The sequence below is a fragment of the Ursus arctos genome, unplaced genomic scaffold, assembly GCF_023065955.2.
Source record: "Ursus arctos isolate Adak ecotype North America unplaced genomic scaffold, UrsArc2.0 scaffold_31, whole genome shotgun sequence".
Classification (NCBI taxonomy): Eukaryota; Metazoa; Chordata; class Mammalia; order Carnivora; family Ursidae; genus Ursus; species Ursus arctos.
The window spans coordinates 4262202-4284206 of NW_026622997.1; the positions used below are offsets into that span (position 1 = coordinate 4262202).

The 22005-nt window shown below is 48.2% G+C and overlaps 1 protein-coding gene across 5 annotated transcripts in view; it reads left to right on the forward strand.

The window, feature by feature from the left end:
- The window catches only part of KIAA0319 (KIAA0319 ortholog), a 100856-nt gene extending 79409 nt beyond the window's left edge, over positions 1–21447 (forward strand). For all 5 annotated transcript variants that reach the window (XM_026511275.4, XM_044388674.3, XM_044388673.3 and 2 more), the window contains 10 exons: positions 1257–1389; positions 2386–2534; positions 5814–5965; positions 6715–6853; positions 7508–7667; positions 10852–10994; positions 12624–12746; positions 13915–14005; positions 15966–16057; positions 18176–21447. In XM_026511275.4, the coding sequence (XP_026367060.3) occupies positions 1257–1389; positions 2386–2534; positions 5814–5965; positions 6715–6853; positions 7508–7667; positions 10852–10994; positions 12624–12746; positions 13915–14005; positions 15966–16057; positions 18176–18354 (1361 nt within the window). In that variant the 3' untranslated portion in view covers positions 18355–21447. The remainder of the gene's footprint in view (positions 1–1256; positions 1390–2385; positions 2535–5813; positions 5966–6714; positions 6854–7507; positions 7668–10851; positions 10995–12623; positions 12747–13914; positions 14006–15965; positions 16058–18175) is intronic.
- The last annotated feature ends 558 nt before the right edge of the window (positions 21448–22005 follow it).

Below are 22005 nucleotides of genomic sequence, written 5' to 3' on the forward strand. Positions count from 1 at the left end.
TTGTAACGGATGGTCACGTGAGTGTTTTATCCTACAAGCAAGAGACACCATTGGACCACTGAACTTTACACTGAGTAGCACGGCGAGGGTTGGATGTGGTCCAGATATTCAGCAATAGCTGCTTCGGGTTTTGACTCTATGACTTTTATTTTAACAGAAAATTTGTCTATTTCAATATTAATATCAGCAATATTTTATATCTTTTGCTTTTTTATTTTTTTTAAGATTTATTTATTTATTTATTTATTTATTTATTTATTTGACAGAGACAGCCAGTGAGAGAGGGAACACAAGCAGGGGGAGTGGGAGAGGAAGAAGCAGGCTCCTAGCGGAGGAGCCTGATGTGGCGCTTGATCCCAGAACGCTGGGATCACGCCCTGAGCCGAAGGCAGACGCTTAACGACTACGCCACCCAGGCGCCCCTCTTTTGCTTTTTTTAATCTTTTTTTTTAAGATTTTATGTTTAAGTAATCTCTTAATTGATTGTGGGGCTTGAACTTCCAACCCTGAGATCAAGAGTTGCATGCTCTACTGACTAAGCCAGCCAGGCGCCCCTTATATCTTTTACTGTTGTTCAACATTTAACTGAAATGTTTTGAGCATTTATTATTTACCAGGCACTGTGTTAGGCACTGGGGCTACAAAGACAAAAGGAAGTAAGTCCTGCCGGACAAAGCAACTGTCAACTAACTTCCTTCCAATTCCTGCCTGCCTGCCTCCCCCCACTCTCTCCCCAGTCCTTCTTCCCTCCATCTGCCCATCTTATTCCTTTTCCTTCTCTCTTGACTCCATGACTTTTGAGGTCTTTTGTTTGTTTGATAGAGAGAGTGCAGGCCCACACACATGCACAAGGTGGGGGGGATCCTTACACAGACTCCCCACTCAGTGTGGAGCCTGACGGTTGGGGGCTTGATCTCACAACCCCAAGATCATGACCTGAGCCAAAATTAAGAGTCAAACACTTAACCAACTGAACCACCCAGGCACCCCTTGAGGTCTTTTAAAGAAACCAAACATGTGTGATTTTAGGGAACAATATTTCCTGCTGTCTGGACCCCCAGTCTCACCCTCGAAACATTGAAGTCCTAGCTCAGCCAAGAGCCTGCAGCGTTTCTCCCCAGGATTCCCCCAGGATGCCACACACTCTAGTAGCCGCCTGATCCAAATAGGAGTAATTTGCTTAAATCAAGAAATCAGGGGATCGCAGATTTAATGCAAAGACATAATAGTGTTTCACACCATTTCTGTAATTCTAGAAAGCAACAGGCCTCCGGTGGCTGTGGCCGGCCCCGACAAGGAGCTGGTCTTCCCAGTGGAGAGCACCACCCTGGATGGCAGCAGGAGCACTGACGACCAGGGCATCGTCCTCTACCACTGGGAGCACGTCAGGTAGGCCCTATTACCGCTGAGCTGTGGGGGTCACGCCCCTGGCCCAGGGCTAACATTGCCCCCTCTCTGGAGGGTGCAGATTAAACAGTGAACTCAAGCCTGCTGGGGAGTCAGGAGCAGTGTTGTTGAAGTGTAGGTCAAGTGTGGACGCACAAGATAGATATTCGCCGGCAGTGGGGGGAGGTGATGCCTGCCAGGTGGGCAGGGCCGTGGGGGTGTGGGCGAGCTTCACGACAGACGAGGTGCTGGGAGACCGGCAGGAGGCCCCAGGAAGCCTCCTGTCTACGCTCACGCAAACCATCTGCTCTGCCTGTCAGAGTCTAGTAGGGTCACTAGCCTCGGTTTGCCCAGACAGTAAAGGGGGAGCTGGGTCTTTCTGACGACAGGGCCCACGATCTTAATGACGGCACCACGTTTCCCCTGAGAAGAACCGTGATCTGGCTCATCCCCTCCTCTTAACGTACTCTCTGTCAAGATAGATGATGATTTAACCTAATTTCATTCAAAGAGGAAATGGGAGTCGTTTCTAAGACTGTTTTGTAAGGACAGATCATTTCACTGACAGCTCAATTTAAAAAAACAGGTGGTGGGGCACCTGGGTGGCTCGGTCGGTTAAGTGTCCGACTCTTGATTTCGGCTCAGGTCAGGATCTCAGAGTCATGAGATCAAGCCCCGTGTTGGGCTCCACACTCAGCAGGGAGTCTGCTTGAGATTCTCGCTCTCCCTCTGCCCCTCCCCCTGCTTGCAGCTCTCTCGCTAAAATAAGTAAATAAATAAAATCTTTAAAAAAAATCCTCTTCCTAGGAATCCCACAGGTCAATTTAAAATAGGCATTAGCTTATGACCCATACCTTGGCCTAGAGAATATAAGTGGGTAAAAAGTTATCTTAGAATTCTCTAGATGCTATGTTTTAGCTGTGAAAAGAGGCTTTTATAAGGACAGATACCATGCGGGCTGTAATGCTCCATGTTGTCGTTCACTTCCCTGTCTCACAGAGGCCCTGGTGCCGTGCAGATGGAAAGTCCCAACGACGCCGTAGCCACTGCGCACGGGCTCCAGGTGGGAACCCACCGCTTCCGTCTGATGGTGACTGACAGGCAGGGGCTGAGCAGCACGACCACCCTCACTGTGGCTGTGAAGAAGGGTGAGTCCTGGCTCCGCGGCGAGTGGGTCTGCTTTCCCGTCTCACAGACTCTCAGCCACGCCGTGATTGTTCAGAAACGCTGCTATCTGTTCACAGCAGACGCTGAACTCAGGTCGGCTAAGGAAAGGTCATTCTTCCTCCGTGCGTGTTCGCTGAGTCTCCCTCTGTAAAAATATAGCATTTCCTTTTATGTGTCGAGTGAAGAGCCCTCTATGGGCTTCACGCTCCTTCTGTGACTACTGGCAGTGAAAGACCTCTGTGCACGTGACGGCATTATGCTCTCTCTCTCCTCCCTGGGAATCAAAGAGCAGAGATGTTTTCAAGTTCCATATGGTTTCTTACCTCATGGTCTAGTCTCGTGCCACGCTGCTTGAGGACCTTCGTTCCAGACATATCTGTGTCCTCTGTGTCACAGTGCTAGGCTCATGGCAACTCGCAAATGCTGGGTACTGGAATGAGTGAACGAGTGAGTGAACGAACGATCAAGAGGTGTCGAAGCACAGAGGTGTCAGAGAGCTGCACAGAAGAAGTCAGGTGCTGTAGATCAGCCAGGTGTGGGCGTGCTGGGGAGTGGCAGAGCTGCTGCCTCAACCCCGGAAAGGTCATGTGTCAAGCCAGGAGGCTGGGATTTCATCTGCTGGCCAGGGGGGAGAGGCTGAAGCAGTTTGATCAGCAAAGTGACGTGGATTTGTATGTTTTCAAATGTTTTATTGTGGACTTTTTCAACCATATATAAAAGTAGAGAAACTAGGCTCAATGGACCATTATGTCCCCATCACCCAGCTTCAACAGCCAAGAGCAGTTTGCCAGTCTTGTTTCATCTAGCCATTCATATTTTCTTTCATTTTGGTTGGAGTATTTTATTTTATTTTTTTCTTTTTATATGTTGTTTTATTTTTTTTTAATTTTTTTTTTATTATATTATGTTAGTCACCATACAGTACATCCCTGGTTTCCGGTGTAAAGCTCGATGCTTCATTAGTTGCGTATAACACCCACTGCACCATGCAATACGTGCCCTCCTTACTACCCATCACCAGTTCATCCCATTCCCCCACCCCCCTCCCCTCTGAAGCCCTCAGTTTGTTTCTCAGAGTCCATAGTCTCTCATGCTTCATTCCCCCTTCTGATTACCCCCCCTTTCTTTATCCCTTTCTTCCCCTACCGATCTTCCTAGTTCTTATGTTCCATAGATGAGTGAAATCATATGATAATTGTCTTTCTCTGCTTGACTTATTTCACTTAGCATTATCTCCTCCAGTGCCGTCCATGTTGCAACAAATGTTGAGAACTCGTTCTTTCTGATAGCTGAGTAATATTCCATTGTCTATATGGACCACAACTTCTTAATCCAGTCATCTGTTGAAGGGCATCTCGGTTCCTTCCACGATTTAGCTATTGTGGACATTGCTGCTATGAACATTGGGGTGCATATGGCCCTTCTCTTCACTACGTCTGTATCTTTGGGGTAAATACCCAGTAGTGCAATGGCTGGGACATAGGGTAGCTCAATTTTTAACTTCTTAAGGGACCTCCACACTGTTTTCCAGAGTGGCTGTACCAACTTGCATTCCCACCAACAATGTAGGAGGGATCCCCTTTCTCCACATCCTCTCCAGCAATTGTTGTTTCTTGCCTTGTCTATTTTTGCCATTCTAACTGGCGTAAGGTGGTATCTTAGTGTGGTTTTGATTTGAATTTCCCTGATGGCTAATGATTTTGAACATTTTTTCATGTGTCTGTTAGCCATTTGTGTGTCATCATTGGAAAAGTGTCTGTTCATATCTTCTGCCCATTTTATGATTTGTTTATTTGTTTCTCACGTATTGAGTTTGAGAAGTTCTTTGTAGATCTTGGATACCAGTCTTTTATCTGTAGCATCATTTGCAAATATATTCTCCCATTGGTTGGAGTATTTTAAAGCAAACCCCTAGCACCATGTCATTTTACCTGAGACTTGTGCATTTTTAAAAAAGGGAATGGTTTGATGGGAAGAGAGGTCAGCGGTAGGGAGAGGAGAGGGGAAATGACTGCCTAGAAAGACATCTTAGAGCTTGAATTCTCAGGACTTGAGAACTTCTGGAGGGAAGAAAGATGGTGGGTGTCTCGATGACTCGGGGACCGTGACGTCAGTGCACAGGTGGGTGGTGGTGCCAAGCTCTGACCTCGGTCCAGAGAAGAGCAGCAGCGGGTGTGCAGGGCGTTGAGTTTGGACATAGCGGATTTGTGGTGATGGAGTGCCCAGAGACTGCCCAGGGAGCGTCCTGATGGAGTTCGAGCCTGCGGGGACGTAAGCATGGAAGGGGGCGGCTGCCTTAAGTCCAGCCTTGAAGTGAGAGAGGGTCTAGTGATCACTTCTCACAGAAGGATTTTCGGGCCGACACGGTCCACGGCCGGTCTGTTTCTGTCATTTCCAGCCTCCCCCTTGGTCCACAGTGGAATTAAGCCTCCTTAACGCCAGGTTCTCCCCACGAGTCCTCCCAGAAAGGGCGTGTGGTGAACAATGTGGAAATGCTGCCCATGGTAGCAGGTGCCTCGCTCTAACCTCTGGGGTGTTCTCTCCGGAGGAAGGTGGCTGGTGATTGGTGGGGTGCTTCCTGCTCCCTTGGATCAACGTCTGGCTGGGGTGACCATGACTTTTGCTTGACTTGTTTTTAAGGGACATTTGCAAGGGCTCAAGTAGGTTCCCAGAGCGCCACCTGAACAACAGGATTTCCCTCTCAGCAGCCTCATCCCCCAGTAGGGCTGGGTCTTATTATGGTCTCCCCCTGCACCCCATTCTCCCTGGCCCCTCTCTCCAGAGGTGATTTTATCAGAAATGTTCATACATATTAACACCCAGTTGGAGGAATGAAGGCCTGGTTGGTTTTGACTCAAGTTTTAATTTACTTAAGCAAGATGTGGCACTAGTAGAAATAAATATTTCTATGGCCAGATAGTGTAGACCAGTACATAATGATTCAGAAAGTATTTTAAACTAAAATATTAGTTTAATATCTTAAACTGGACCCTGATAAGTAATGTCATTGTTTCTCTTTTTCAAAAAGAGAAAAGCTGTCATGTTATTAGAAACATCCCAGTGTACAGGCTGCCACCTTACAGCTGTGCATAAACAGAGCTTTGAGAACGTCTGTGTATTACGGGTGGAAAATAGCGCCTCTTGGATATTTTAAATCTCCATATGTGCAGGGTGGGGCCATCGTGCGTCGTTGACAGCACACTCCTGCCCCAAGCATTTCAAATCCATCTCTGCTTTCGTTTTTGCTGTATCTGACTTAGAAAATAACAGTCCTCCCAGAGCCCGCGCTGGTGGCCGCCATGTGCTTGTGCTTCCCAATAACTGCATTACTTTGGACGGTTCGAGGTCTACGGATGACCAAGGAGTTGTGTCCTACCTGTGGGTCCGGGGTGGCCAGAGCCCAGCCGCTGGGGTGAGTGCCCGACGAGAATCGTCCTGCTCACATCCCGCGGAGTCAGTCTGCTCGGACTGCTGTACGGAAGCACCTCGGGCTGGGCGGCTTCCACGACAGACAGGCGTGTCTCCCGGTTCGGGAGCCCGCGAAGTCCAAGGTTAAGGCTCTGGGTGATCTGGCTCCTGGTCAGAGCTCTCTGTTTGGCTCACGGGTGACTGCCTTCTCGCTGCGTCCCCACACGGCGGGGTGGGGGAGGCTCTCTGGTGTCTCCTCTTCAAGGACATTAATCCTGTGGAATCAGGGCCCCATCCTTATGACCTCCTGTAACCCTAACTACCTCCTCACAGGCCCTGTTTCAAACACAGTCAGTCACACCAGCGGCCAGGGCTTCGGCAGATGAATGTGAAGCCCGCACAGCTAACCCCTTAGCAGCAGTTCTGTTATGACCTCATCTGCCTTTCCATGCTCCCCACTGCGGTGTTCGTGCTTCCCCTTGTTGGACGAAGTGAACGGTTTGGTAATGGCTGGGCAGCCCTGGGTAAGCGCAGCTCAGAAGTCCCGTCTGAGGAACCTGTGCGACCCGGCGCTTTCTGTGGAAGAGTCGCTGCGGATTCCCCCGTCTTCCCTGACGCACCAAACGTCTTCCCCTTCAGCCTGCCCCTTACAGTCACGCACACACTAAAAAGATGGGCCCCGGAGGTCTGGGATCCGCAGTGCGCCCGAAGTTGGGAACCGAACGTTGACTCGCGAATTGCATTATTTTGCAGGATGTCTTCGATGGCTCCGACCACAGCGCGGCCTTGCAGCTTACCAATCTGGTGGAGGGCGTCTACACGTTCCGTCTGCAAGTTGTTGACGGTCAGGGGGCCTCGGACACGGACACGGCCACCGTGGAAGTGCAGCCAGGTGCGCCTGGGCTAACGTGCTGGTCTGTGATCCGGGCGGCCTGCTTCCGGGCTCCTTGCAAAGGGCAGGGTCCCCCCGGGTGAGGTGCCCCCCGGGGCTGGCTTCAGCTCCTGGCCAGAGCCACGGTGCGGCTTTCTCTGCTCTTCGCTGTGTCTCCCCAGACAGATGCAGCCTCAGAACTCATGACGGGGTTTCAATGTGGCAGCAGGGATCTCGTCTCGTTTCTGTGTTCCTGCCGGAAAGTGAGGCAGACACAGCAGCTTCAGTGCAGGAGTGAGGAGGGCGGCAGCTCCGGTGGGGGGCCTCTGTGCCCCGTGTCCACGGGGCTACGGCAGCAGCCGCCACAGCAGAGGCTGAGGGAAGGGTGTGGGGCCACAACGTCAAGGTAGCACAGAGGCTGTTTAGGTGCCCTGATTATCGCCGGGAAAATGAACAGACAACAAATTTGGATAAAACGAGGAAGCGCGCTCAGACAGCAGCCGCTGTGCTGTTGGGAAAACTTCGTCTGAGTCACATAAAACCTAAGAAATGACCTAAGTCCTAAGAAGTTACCCAGGGGTCATCTTAAACTCTTCAAAGCCTTGTGCAGGCCTTGCTCCTTGTGTGGCCCAGCATGACTTCCAAGTGGAAATCCCACGTGTTCTCTTTCCCCAGACCCCAGGAGGACTGGACTGGTAGAGCTGATCCTGCAGGTGGTCGTGGGGCAGCTGACCGAGCAGCGCAAGGACACCCTCGTGAGGCAGCTCGCGGCCCTCCTGAACGTGCTGGACTCGGATGTTAAGGTTCAGAGGATCCAGGCCCACTCGGACCTCAGGTGTGAGCTGCACACCCGTCCAGCAGGGTCCTGTTTGTTTCCTTTGTTGTCTAGTTCTGCACATACTTGTGTCCCATCCATACTTTCTTTTTCTCAAAGGACAGCATCATTCCAGGTCCCTCCGACAAGTCTCAGTAAATGTTTGTGGACCGAGAACGTTCCAGATGAAGGAGTTAGCAAACATCAGCCGGAACTGGTAGTGATCTCTGCTGTTGTCAGAGGTCATGCAAATGGCCTGGGGCTGGCACAGAGGCAGTCTCACAGCCAGACTCCCTCCCTGCCCCACATTCCCAGGACTGAGGCTTCTCTCGTTGTGAGAAGAGCATTGATTACCATTGCTGTCTTCTAGGAGTCTAGGAGGAAGACCTCTGGCCTTTGTTTCCTCTAAGATTTATAGATTTAATTGAGCTTTTATTTTTGAATGCTTGTCCAATCTATGAGTAGTAGGGTAGGGAGGGAGGAGAGAAAGAATATGGGAATGAAAACCTACCATTCACAGTAAATCCATTGGCCGGTTATTGTCAGCCACTCCGTTTAGGTTTGTTTTCCAGACAACTGAAGTTTACTTAGAAAAATACCAACGTAAAAGAAAATTCTAATTATTTTTTCATAGAACTCTTTCAAAACAAATCACACGTTTCCCTTCCTTACAAAATATCAAACACCGAACTGAACAAGTCTGAAAATTAACAAAACCAAAGGCTATTTCTTTGAAAAATCAGCAGAATTGATAAACCTTTAGCTAGACTGACTAAGAAAATAGAAGACTCAAATTAGTAAAATCAAGAATGAAAGGGGATATTCCTACCAACCATCTAGAAACAAAAAGGATTATCCTATAAGTCATTATATGTCAACAAATTAGTTAGCCTGGATGAGATGGACACAATCCTAGAAAGACACAACTATGCCAACTGACTCAAGAAGAAATAAAAAAATTTAACAGACCTCTAGTAAGTGAAGAGGATAAATCATTAATCAGTAACTTCCCACCAGGCCCAGGACCAGATGGCTTCACTGGTGAATTCTACCACCACTTCCACAAGTTCTTCCAAAACAGAGAAGAGGGGGAAGCGCTTTCCAACTCATTCTAGGAGGACAGTTTTTACTCTGATATTGAAACCAGAGACAGGGGCGTCTGGGTGGCTCAGTCAGTTAAGCGTCTGCCTTCGGCTCAGGTTATGCTCTCATGGGATCGAGCCCCATGTCAGGCTCCCCTCTTAGGGGGAAGTCTGCTTCTCCCTCTCCCTCTGCCCCTATCCCCCGCTCATGCTCTCTCTCTTGCTTGCTCTCTCTCTCAAGTAAGTAAATAAAATCTTTAAGAAAAATAAAACTAAAAATAAAACCAGGCAGAGGCATCCCAAGAAAACTACTGACCAATGTCCCTTATGAATATAGAAGCAGAAATCCTCAACAAAATACTCTGAAACTGCATCCAGCAACATATTAAAAGAAGTAGATACCATAGCCAAGGGGGATTTATCCCAGGCATGCAGGATAGGTCAATGAATAAATGTAATAAGCCCTATTAATAAAGGACAAAAACCACATGATCATCTTAGTAGGCACAGAAGAAAGCATTTGATGAAATCCAACAGCCTTTCCTGATAAAAACACTTGTAGGTTGAGTTGTGTCCCCTCAAAAGATACATTTACATCCTAACCCCTACTACCTGTGTGACCTTATGTGGAAACAGGATCTCTGCAGATGGAAATAGTTGAGATAGGGTCATACTGCTATAGGGTCAGCCCTTCATCCAATGTGACTGTGTCCTTATAAGAAGAGAAGAGACTTAGAGACAGACACACAGAAAGATCACCATGTGGCAGTGGAGGCAGAGATCGCATTGACGGGTCTACGAACACAGAATGCCCACTCCCGAGAGCTGCGAGAAGGGCGTGGGACAAGTTCTCCTATAGCACCTTCAGAGACAGGATGGCCCTGACAACACCTCGATTTTGAGCTTCTAGCCTCCAGAACTGTAAGAGAATAAATTTCTGTTGCTATAAGCCACCCAGTTTATGGTACTTTTAATGGCAACCTTGAAAACTAATACAGATTTGAATGAAATGTTTCCAGAGAAGACAAACAGATGGCTAATAAGCACTTGAAAAGGTGCTCAACACCATTAGCTATTGGGAAATGCAAAGCAAAACCCCTCTGAGATACCACCTCACCCCCACTAGGATGGCTGTAATCTAAAAAGTAGACCATAACAAGCATGGGTGAGTATGCGGAAAATTGGAACACTCTGCATTGCTGGTGGGAATGTACAGTGGTGCAGCTGGTGTGGAAAACAGTTTAGCAGTTCCTCAGAATGCTGAACATAGTTACTATACAACCCAGTAATTCCACTCCTAAATATGTACCCAGGAGAAACGATAAATGTGTGTCCACACAGAAACTTGCACACAAACGTTTATACATCCAGCCAAATTCATACAGCCCAAAAGTGGATGCAGTCTAATGTCATCAGTTGATGAATGGATAAATTCAATGAGTAATGTCCGTACAACGGACTATGATTTGGCAGTAAAAGGGAAGGAAGTCGTGGTAGACAGTACAACGCAGATGCATCACGCAAGCCCATCATGCAAAGTGGAAGCAGCAGGACGCAGAACGCCTCATGTGTATTTCATTTATATCAAACACACAGTCAAATCAGGAGAGATGGAAAGTGGATTTGTTGTTGCCAGGGGCTGGAGAAAGGCGGGAATGAAGACTGAGTCCTTAATGGACTCAGGGTTCCTTCTTGAGGTGATGACAATGTTCTGGAGTCAGATGGTGGTGACGGTTGCACGAGGTAGCGAATATACTAAAAGCCACTGAGTGATACGATTTAGAAGGGTGAATTCCAATGTAAGTAAATTGTATTTCAATAAAAGATAAAAGTAAAGACGCCGCCCTGTGTACAGCTGAGTCTGTTTGCACACATTGGCATGTTCCTCCTCTTAATCTCAAGGTCTATCTCGTCAGCTGAATAGAGGGCTCCGGGACTGAAGAGCCTTTATTTGTGAATAGAAATGGATCAGGTCCTTGGCGCATGAGATACGCCCCTGTGTCTTTGCCAAACCACCCATCTGGGGTAGTCAGAAACCTCACAGGTCAGACGGCTCGTGCGGCCGTGTCATGTTGGTCACTGCCTGACCACGTGGCTGTCCTCTCCCCTTGTCTCTTGTGCAGCACCGTGATTGTGTTTTACATCCAGAGTGGGCCGCCTTTCAAGGTTCTCAAAGCTGCTGACGTGGTCCGAAATTTGCACAGGCAGCTCTCAAAGGAGAAGGCCGATTTCTTGCTCTTCAAAGTCTTGCGGATCGACACAGCAGGTATGTGGGGCTGTTCTTTCTGTTAGGGTCCAAGTAATCGAAGTATTTGCTGTCTATTCAGAATTGGGTAGCACTGAGCAAAACATCCCATCAAATTAAATGCATTGAGAATCCTATAGAAACCTAAATTACTACCCACTGAGGTTAAAGTGACAGATTTCTTGGAAGAGGTGGTAATAAGATCTGTTTGAGTCTGATGGGACAGTAGTGAGGTCACATAGACTTTTTGGACTGACTGGGCATGAAGTCCAATATTTATCTAATTAGAAATTAAATATTGAACTTAATTCCTCCAAGAATATGCATATGGGATGGTTCCTCCGGGAGTACTCTAAAAGAACCCAAATCAGCCTTGCCAGTCATGGCTAAGTTTTCGTGGCATGGAAAGAGGAGTGAGGTATGACCATTTTCACGTTAATGTCCAGAGACTTATCGGCATCTGTTTCTACAGTGGCTTCCTCCGAAACGCTTACCAACTGCTCTCTGTCTCTGAGGGAAGCAAGAGCAACAGTGGTCGTGGGTTGGTTTTTAAACTATACTCCAGATAATGGTCATTGTCAGAAATTTCATATTTAAGCTGTCAGGACAGTGTTAAAAACAAGTGTTATGGGCTGGAAAAGCTGTGTTCATGTAATTTTTTCCCTGGACGTCACGGGGGTGTGACGGTGGTGTTTCATAGACAACTGGAAATGCAGGGGCTTCCAAGTGCCTTCCATTGCACCTCCGTCTTAGTCCCTTGCTTGCTGCCCCGTCCTGGCACCAGACTGACTCATGGGTGTAGTCGGAAATACGGTCTGGGCCCGAGTTCTCGGTCACGACCTTTTGAGGACCGTGAACCCCGCATGATGTTGAAGCGGCTCTTCCAACAGGTGCTGAGGAAGGTGAGCGTCGTGAGGGACATGTCTGTCCACGACTGACGTCCTCAACACGCACTAACTTCGTTTCTTTAATAATCCCTTTTTTCTAGCTACAAAAGTAATGTCTGATCTATTGTAGGAAATTGGAAATATCCAGAAAGGCAAAAACACTTTAACAATCCTCTAGATTCTTGAGTGTAGAATCCCCACCCTTCAAACAACTTCTGTTACTATTCTGATGCATTTCCTTTCCTGGAAACATGTGATACAATCAGGATAACTGGATAAATATTTTTAATCTGCTTTTTACCTTCAAATTGTATTATGATCATTTTTTTCAAATCTTTTATAATTTCTCCCTCAGTGGACTATTTATGGCTGCACAGTCCTCCATCCTCGATGTGTTCAGCCCGTCCTCCACTCAAGGACTTTAAGGTTGATTTTAAAGAATGAGATAATTGAAGACAAATCTTTGTGCATATCACCAATTATTTTCACTGGGTAAATTCTTAGATTTTCTCTCTCTTAGGCCAGAGGGTACTAAGTGTTGGCTACATTTTTAAGGCTTTTATTACCTGATATGGATTGGCTATTTTCTGCCGTTTGCTTCCTGATGAGAGACCCCCTGCAGCCCCTCCATACCCTAAGAGGCTCTTGACTCAGCAGGATGTGTCTGTCAGGGCCCTGCTCATGAAAATCCACAGCGGGCAGAAGCCAGGCTCTCCCTTCTCCTGCTGCCATGCTAGCCTCAGCCGCGCCCGCCTCTTTGCAGGCTGCCTTCTGAAGTGCTCTGGCCACGGTCACTGTGACCCCATCACGAAGCGCTGTGTGTGCTCCCAGCTGTGGATGGAGAACCTGATACGGCGTTACATCCGGGATGGGGAGAGCAACTGCGGTGAGTCCGCGGGCTGGGGGTGCGGCTGTGGGCGAGGAGCGCGGGGACACCCTGTTTTGAAATACCAGAAGTGTCTGCCCCCCTTGGCTGCTGTAAACCTTCGCCCTCTCCTCGCCTGAGGCCAAGGAGTAGTGCGTTAAGATCCTCCCCCCCACCTACCATCAGTGCATCAATGCGGGCATGCCGGGCAGGCCGAGGCTTTTCTGTAGTACTTCCTGACGAGGAAATCCACTCGGGCGGAGCAGCGTTGGCCAGCCACCACCGGCATTGCTGAGACAGTTGCTTCGCGACGCTTGGGCCATTTTCCGGGTGCACCTGCCCCAGCTTGGGCTCAGTTGGCCTTCTGGTGCAGTGTTCCCGGTGCGGGACCTGCTGCACACAGATGAATGGTAGAGTCTGGCCCAGTCCTCCTGGATGTCTGCCCAGGCGGTCACCAAGAATGGAGCTACTTTCTCGGCTAGTCCAGTGGGTGCCCTTATGTCTCTTCTGGGGAGGAATCTATTTTAATGTCCGTCTATTTCCAAGAGTAATTTTGTTGTCTTTGGAATCCAGAAGGATGTATTTGGCCGAGAAATTTGAAAATAGCCAGCCCTTGGATTGTTATTCCAAGGAGCATGTGTAACATTTAATAGCGCCTGTGTCTTGGGGCCCTTGGTTTCTCTGTCCTAAATTGCTATTGCAAAGCTTCTCACATTGGATTTATGCAAGGATGTGGAAGGAATACAGATCGCCGTCTGGCTCTCTGAAAAGTGTCTTCGTGTCACAGGCAGCCATACAGATATTTTATTTGCCTTGTTAAAACTAAGCCAGAACTATTTTGGTGGGGAGGGTTGTGTTTCTTGTGATTATGGAATGAATATTTTGATGTGTCATACATGAGTGTTCACAGCATTACTTCTTAATTAATTTGCTTTTGATGATTCTGTCCTTAAGTCAGCATGAAATATACCCCATGAGGTCCCTGAACCAAATGGACAAAAGTAGGGTGCTTGTAAATTGTTCTTGACTTACTTGCGTTTTATACTGTTTATGCTCTGCCGCCTGCCCGGTGAGGCCACAGGTGGCCTTCGCTCATAAGAACTCAGAAATACTCATTGTCAGTCACTGAAATAAAGTTGTTTTACAAATCGCGTGTAACCGTGTGCACCCCGGCTTTCTTGTCTTCCAGAGTGGAGTATATTCTATGTGACGGCGTTGGCTCTCACTGTGCTGGGGCTGATCGGGGGCTCGCCCTGGCTTTGCTTCTACTGCTGCAAGAGGTACTGGCCTGCTCCTTTATTCACGTGCTGGAAATGGGACTTGACAGCTGTAGTAGCTTCTGCTTGGGTTTGTTAAGCTGCTGAACCATTTGACAATCACTTTTATATGAAGACAAACTAGGCTTCCTAAGTCCTTTATAGGGGGCGCCTGGCTGACTCAGTCGCTGGAGCAGGCAACTCTTGATCTCAGGGTCGTGAGTTCAAGACCCACGTTGCGTGTGGGGCCCTACTTAAAAAAAAAAAAATCCATTATATTGTCCTGTCCCCCACAAAGCATGTGTGCCCGGATGAATGGGATAATACCAAAGGCAGCTTTTTCTTATGCACCTTTCCTCTTCCCGAGAAGGCTCCGTGATTGCATATCAAATCTGATGTTATTTTCCATCAGTCTCACGTTGTGTTTACTAAGACACTCCTGGAGTGAGTGGCCTGACTGATTGGCCCTCCGCCCAGCCCTCCTTGGGAGAGGAAGGAGCTCCAGAAACACACCAATGCAAATTTAGGTTTTGATTCTTTTGTGTGAAGCAACAAATGGAATGTACCTCAATCCTATTGAATAAATGCAAAACTTTAATCCAGGCCATAGGATCACCAAAAAGTCTTGCGTTAGGTGTTTCCTTCTGCCTTCTTCCATGGAGCTGACCTCTGAGAAGCCCCTGAGCTGCCTCATCGTCTGACTCTTCCAGAACCCTGTGCCCAGCCCTCTGTGAGGAGATCTGTAGGGTCAGTGATTTCTCAAGTCCCTAGAAGACAGTGTCGGTGACCCACCATCTCACAAAACACTAAATGCTCTCCAAAGAAGACATGATAAAAAAAATAATAATGTAACCATAATTAATAGTTATTTTTTGAAACCACTCACATTTTCTTGGTTTTATTTGTGATTATTTTCCCTATAGTGAGGCTGGTAAAGGGGAACATAGACACTCAGAGGCCTAAATCCCAGTAAGCTTTCCCAGAGCCATTTGGGACCATGGGCACCCTACTGTGCTTGCTTTAAAAATTCTGCAAAAAATAACAATAAATGAAAAATTAAAGAAAATACACATTCTGCAGTTTCGTGGCAGATGTATCAAGCAGATGACAGGATGAAGAAAGTGGTTGACTGTGACCATTTTAAGTATTAATAAGTGCTATTAAGTATTTGCCATTGTGATGAATGGCTCTCCGTGCTTTATATATATTATTCAGTCCTCCCACCAACCATATAAAAAGGGACTGTTTTTACTCCCATTTTACAGGTGGGAACGTGGAGTCACGGAAGTATCAGAAGGTTATCTCAGAGTCACTCAGCTAGTAAGCACTAAATCAAGGATTAGAGGCTCATGGTCTTAGCCACCAACCTGTCAGAAAACTGTCCGAGTGCTGTGAAACTGTCCTCAGCATAACCTTCCCATGGCTTTGATGTGTGTTTTCAGATAATCCTCTGAAGTTGAGGATGACGCACAAAGGACCAGCCCAGTTGTTTTCAGGCTTTGTGAAAAATGAAATCCTGGGTCGTTGCCAGTTAATTTTGGGAATCTGTTATATTTCTGTTTTGTTTTTTTCCTGGTTGCTAGTTATATCATCTTTGCATCTTTGGACCTTCTAGGCCAGGATAGGTTCAGGGGGAAATGTGTGCATCTGGGTTTTTCCGAGTAAAGAATTACGGGGAAAAGCTCGCTGTGCCCGCACACAGGTTCTGAGAGGATGGCTCTCCAGGGCCCCGGCCCTCAGCCCGGGCTTAGCTGAGAGCCTGCAGTTAGGTGGGCACTGGGGGTCTGGCTGTCCTGCTCCCATTTGCTCAGAATGCGTGCTGTGCCTTAGTCCCACCGAACCAGACCTGGCCACGTACGCACATTGTTCATACGAGTGCCGAGCCTTGCATTCTAAAAGCAAACCACTTCCTTTAGTGTTTTAATTCCTGGCTCCCGGTTCCCTTGCTAAGAATTTGAGTCGAACTTTTTGTTGTTCCTTTCAGACGAAAAAGGACTAAAATAAGAAAGAAAACCAAGTATACCATCCTGGATAACATGGATGACCAGGAGAGAATGGAGCTGCGGCCCAAGTATGGTAAGGTGGTCTGCGAGATGCTTACCTGGTGCGGTGAAAGGATTGGATCCGGGTGTTTGCCTGAGCGTTACCTTGGGTGAAAGGGGAACAGCAGGCTGGAGCCAGCAATTTAATTGGGAAGGAAGAGGGAGCCTGAGCTTCTGGGAAGAAAAACCTGCACCTATCCCAAGGATACGCAACAGGGAGGCATCGTTGTATTCTAAATTTCATGAAATTTTGGGGACGCACTTTAGGTTTTAATGGGTGAGGGATATAAAATGCCTCCTATCAGCTGAGCCCCCACCGAATGACTGCAGGCAAAGACTGCTTTTCAAACAGGTTTCCTCTCGTCATGGTTGGGGTGTGGGACGTGCGGCACCATTCCCCCCCAGCTCACCTCCGAGCACTGTGCCCTGCAGGTCTGCTCCCTGGGAAATATGGCCAGGTAACAGGTGGGCTTCGGCGTCAAGCGTTCCCTTAGCTGACCAGCCATATGCAGGTGAACACAAAGCTTTCACACAACATGGACTTTCTTCACAAAGTGAACCGCCTCCCATCCACCCCAGTGAACTGTCTGAGCCTCCTTCCTCAACCCTTAGAGACTTTCTAAACCTTCCCTGGCCCTCGGAGGCTGCCTAGCACTCATTTGTACGGGTTCTTCGTAATTCTGAATTTGTCACTAAATTCTCACAGAGGGACATAATCACTTTCAAAGCCGTGAGATGTAAAACGTTGTCCATAGTAAATGCTGAGCACCTGCCGTCCGAGCCGATGCTGATGGGTCGCTGGAGGTGGGCACTCCCTGCAGGAGCCAGGCCGGAGAGGGTGATCCCACGGAAGCCGGCTGAGCTCGGAGGCCGCGTGGCTGGCATGTGGGGAGTGGAGTTAGGGGCTCTGGCGGGGCAGGCTTTGCGGGAAGCGGAATTGAGAGCATACGTAGCCAATGCACACATGCTCGCCGTTCACGCGTCCTGTAATGTGAGGTCTGTAAAGCAGCTTTAGACCCAAGAGCGTAACGTGCCTTCAGGTTGCCTCACGTCACCCGCCTTCCTCCTGAAGGACCCTCGTCCTTCCGCCGTCCCTGCTCCACTCAGAGAACCCCCATTCTTCTTCCTGCCAGGCTCTCAACCTCCCTCTGCACCCACCCTCTCGCCTAGTCTCTCGTCCCCTCCCCCCGACATTCTCATGACCCCTTCGGAGTCTCATAACCTCGAGCATGAACAGTAACTCTGTTTCCTACATAAATAACATCCCGCTCCAAGCACGTCACCCGTTTAATTCCAGGGCAACTGCCAGCTCTGTGAGACAGGTGCTGTGATGATCCCCATTTCACAGACGAGGAAACTGAGACACGGGAAAGCTTAACCACTTGCCCTAGTGACAGAGCCGGCGAGGGCCCATGGTGGGTCAGGCCGGGCCACCCGCTTCTCCCAGTATTTGTGGTGCATGTCTGCATACTCCGTGCCCTCCCCGGTCTTCCTGTCCAGATCCCGGCCTGTGTGAGATACCGCTGAGGCCATGCCAGCCGACCCGGCTGTACTTACCCATTCTCGATTCCCGTAAGATTGACTTTTAAACGTTTCTTGCCCGTTTTGAACCGTCTTCTCATGAGTCTTTGTCTTAAGCCCTTAGCTAGACACTGTCCATTCTCCGAGAGCAGGGGTCACATCTTATACCTCTTCTGTCTCTTATTTTGACCACCAGCAATCACATATTCTACCAAAAATACTTTGATTGAACCAAACAGTAAAACCGTAACAGCTTTCACTTAGTGTCTAGTGAGCGCCAGCTGCTGGGCAGCTGCTTCCCCCGCGCTGTTGCATGGAGTCCTCACCGTAAACCTGCGCAGTGCGTGCTGTGTCGTCTCCCGGTGTTAATGGTTACAGAGACTGAGAACTCAGGTTAGTCATCTTGTCCAGCATCACACAGCTAGCTGGTAAGTGCCAAAGCTTGGGCTCAAGCTCAGGGGTGACTCCAAAGCCCCTGTTGCTGCTCACCGGGCCCCCAACCCTGCTGTGTTGTGAGTGAGGCTTTGCAGGTGCAGAGAACACAACTGGGTGCATGGGACCCACAACCAGAGCAACAACTGAGAGCCAAAAGGCCATTTCCCCCAAGATGCCTCTGTCTGCTTCTCCGTAGGCATTAAACACCGAAGCACAGAGCACAACTCCAGCCTGATGGTGTCCGAGTCTGAGTTCGACAGTGATCAGGACACCATCTTCAGCCGAGAGAGGATGGAGAGAGGGAATCCGAAAGTCTCTCTGAACGGTTCCCTCAGAAATGGAGCTCCCTTCAGCTCCTGCTCCAAGGACAGATAACGGAGCAGTTTGTAAGCTCGAGGGCCACCCGCAGGAATCGCTGAATCCAGGACCAGTGAATGGAAGTTAAAACACAGAACTAACTCATGTTAGAACCGTGCGGTGATGTCCTTTCACACTGGGCTGGATGTGTGTCCCTATATTTAAAAGATCTCTGCTTGGGGTGTTTGAGACATGAAACAAAGCAGAGACGTTGCTCTTTTAGCAGAGATGCTTGCTCATAGGGATAAAGGTTGGGGAAGATGCTGGGTATATCCTTAAAGGAGTTTTGTGGCTGGCACCGTATTTATATGACCTGTGTGAAAATAACACCTAACACCTGTGTCCACTGCAGACCTTTAGGTAAGTTAAACACTCACTTAAAGAGGGCTGATTGCTCTCTGAAGCCGTGTTGGCCTTTGAGGACGACGTTCCGAACGCGGTTTCTCTGGTAGGACCCACACAGTCACATGGCTGTATATATTACAGTAGCTTATTTGAGGTGTGGGTTGTGGTCTGTGTACCGAGTTTTCTGTGCTGACCGAGACACCCATACACAGCAAAGCCCCCCAGTACGTTTACTCCTTGCTATGGCCAACCATGGTTTCTGTGCGCTCTGTAGGCCACAGCTCCTGGGAATCTGAGAGCTGAGTAAGAATCGTGTGATGAGGACCAGAGGCATAGCAAGCGAGGTGGGGGCGTAATGATACGTGGGAAATTGAAGGTCGCACGGTAACATTCTTTGCCTTTTCTTTCTCCCAGAAACACAGACTACCCTGAAGCCTCTCCTAGCCCCAGTGTACATTAAACACGATAAAAGTGATTATTAACCAGTGGAACATTTATTGAGTATGTCCATAGGCCATGCATTTGGATTGCCATAGATAGGGACAATGACTCAGCAACTTTGTACATATTCTCAAACTCAGAAATATGGTCCTTCTTAATCAGGGTGGTATGCTCATGGTAATTGGCCCCTACAGACACTTTCCATGGTAACATTGCCACATTCACTTCATATGTTTAAAAAAATGTATTAAACCCTTTTTTTTTTTTTTTTTTTGGCCAAATCTGATTTTAAATGTATGGGGAAAAAAACACAAAACCATCCCTAACCAAAGAGCACCCCAGAGCAGTGACCTGGAGTGAACTGTAGCCTAAGGAGGTGGCTGGTTCACGTGGTTCTCTGTCCATCCACAGTCCCGAGGCTGGTGGCCTGGGAGGCGCCCTTGGCATTCTTCGGAAAGATTAGAATAGAGGTGGGGCGCATCACAGATAGAAGCAGTGTTGTGGCCTCAGGCGTGAACACACCTAAATAGTATCCTGGTGCACAAGTTTCTGTGAAACTAGGATTGCTTTATCATGATTATGTGGAAAAACAAGACGATTAAACCACCGGGTTTAAACCATCAGGCCGGGACCAAGAGAGAAAACTGGGGGTCCCTGAACAAAATGAAACTTGCAGATGCTTTTGTCCTCTCTGGTCATATTTATCCTCATGGGATCATCTTGTTTTTAATGTTGGTACTTTCTGGGGGATGGCAGAGCTAAAGAGTATGTAAGACTGTAATTTTATTTAAAAAAATAAGTTCTTGGTTTATGCCTCAGCTTTTTGTATTGCTATTCAGTTCAACCTACTATCTGTGATGTTGGAAAGAAGATGTGATGGTTTTTACACCAATATTTATCTTCACAAACTTAATATCTGGCATACCTAGTGAACAGAGTTATGTTGTTTTGTGTACAACCAGAAATTTCTGGCTTCGAGGAATGCAGAATAGGAGGTGGGTAGAGTGCAACGATAAAGAAGGGAGCGAACGGAGCGAACGTTTGTTAAGTGCTTAATGTGCATAATACATGTATTATATATACCCAACTGGTCCTTACAGTCAACCTTGAAAAGTAGATAATATTATTCTCATGTTGCAGAGAACGACCTGGAGTCCCAGAGAGGTTAAGCCATTTGTGCAAGGTCACACAGCCAGAGTGCTAGATCTGGGAACTGAATGCAAATTTTTCAAGCTGTAAAGCCCATGTTTTTACCCTCCTCCCTGACGACACGAAGAACTCCCACCTTCAGCTGTTGGACAGCAAATTCTGGCGGGCCTTTTGGATCATTTGTTCCTGGGACCCAGAGAACTTCCTTCAGATGGTGGAGAGAACACAAGACACAGAGAAGCTTCCCTCGTCCCTCCTGCGGGATGACACCCTGTGCCACAGCTCTGGGTTTCAGAGTGCTGCTTCCGCCTCCCCTGGCCTCTCTTCCCCACAGGTGCACCTTGACCTCTAGTGCACCAGGAGGCAGTCCACCGTGGGTACCTCTCAGGCCACGGGCCGGGCAGAGCTCGGGGTGAAGAAGAGCCGCCTGCTGCCTGCCCTCCCATGGTGCATCCCCAGGGCCAGTGGAGAGAAGTGTTAGGAGAAGCCCGCCCACGAGACCCTTCCAGCCAGTGCAAGAGGATGTGACCTGGGTACTAAGAGGCCAGTCGTGTTTGTGACTGAAGAATGCACCCAAAGACGTGTAGCGCGTCAGGCTCCTCAGCCTGGGGGTGGAGGGTCCCGGACGGTCTGGGTCACCCTGCGCTCTAAGTTATTTCCCGGGTCTGACCAGGTCTTACTTGTAGGACAGCACGTATGAGACATAGCCAGTCTAAGTAAAGGTGTTTGTATTTCCGCAATGCCTCGTCAGAGCTGGGGGCTTCGTGTGAGGGGCTTCCCTTGGGTGGGAGTCGCCAAGCTGGCCTGCAACCTGTTTTGTGCCGCCCTCGAGCTAACAGCGGTTTCCAAATGTTTGGGGGAAAAATCGTAAAGCTGTCTTGAGACTTCGGTGGAGTTTGGGTTTCAGTGTGCACAAAGAAAGCCGTGATGGAACACCCACCCCTCGCTCCTGCTTCTGCGGACATCAGTGGAGCAGTCTCCAGAGCCTGTCCCAGCCCCAAATATCCACTGCCTGGCCCTTCACAGAACAATGTGCCCAAGCCCACGTCCCGGCACTTCCTACCTTCTTCAATGCACTCAGCACGGAGTCTGCTGGAGTTTCTCTCTCTGCCCCTCCCCCTTGCATGTCTGCTCTTTCTCTCTCCAAAATAAATGAAAAAGCCTTTAAAAACAAAACAGAACCAGTCATTCCAACGGGCACAGGCAGGGGCGGGCAACGTCCTGTTTCTTGCTCTGGGTGCTGGTCACAGGGTGTGCTCAGCTTATGAAGATTCAGCAAGTTGTTCACTTATTCACTTATGTACTCTTCTGGGCATGCATGTTACACTTGAATGAAATTTTAAAATTTTTAATTTAAATTCAATTTAGTTAACGTATACTGTACTATTAGTTTCAGGGGTAGAATTTAGTGATTCATCAATTGCATATAACACCCAGTGCTCAATAAATCACATGTTCTCCTTAATATCCATCACCCAGTAATAAGAAACCTTGCCAAGTGATTTTACTTCCAAAGCCAACTAAGTATAAAGGGATAGCAGGAGGGATTTCCTTGGTGGTGGCGGCGGAACAGTTCTGTATCTTGATTGTGGTGGTGATTATACAAACCTTCCTACTGATGGGATTAAGTTGGATAACACACACATTCACATAAATGAGTGTACAAGAAACTAGGGAAACTGGCAGAAAGCCTGTATTAACAGTATGAAACTAATGTCAGTTTCCCAGTATTAG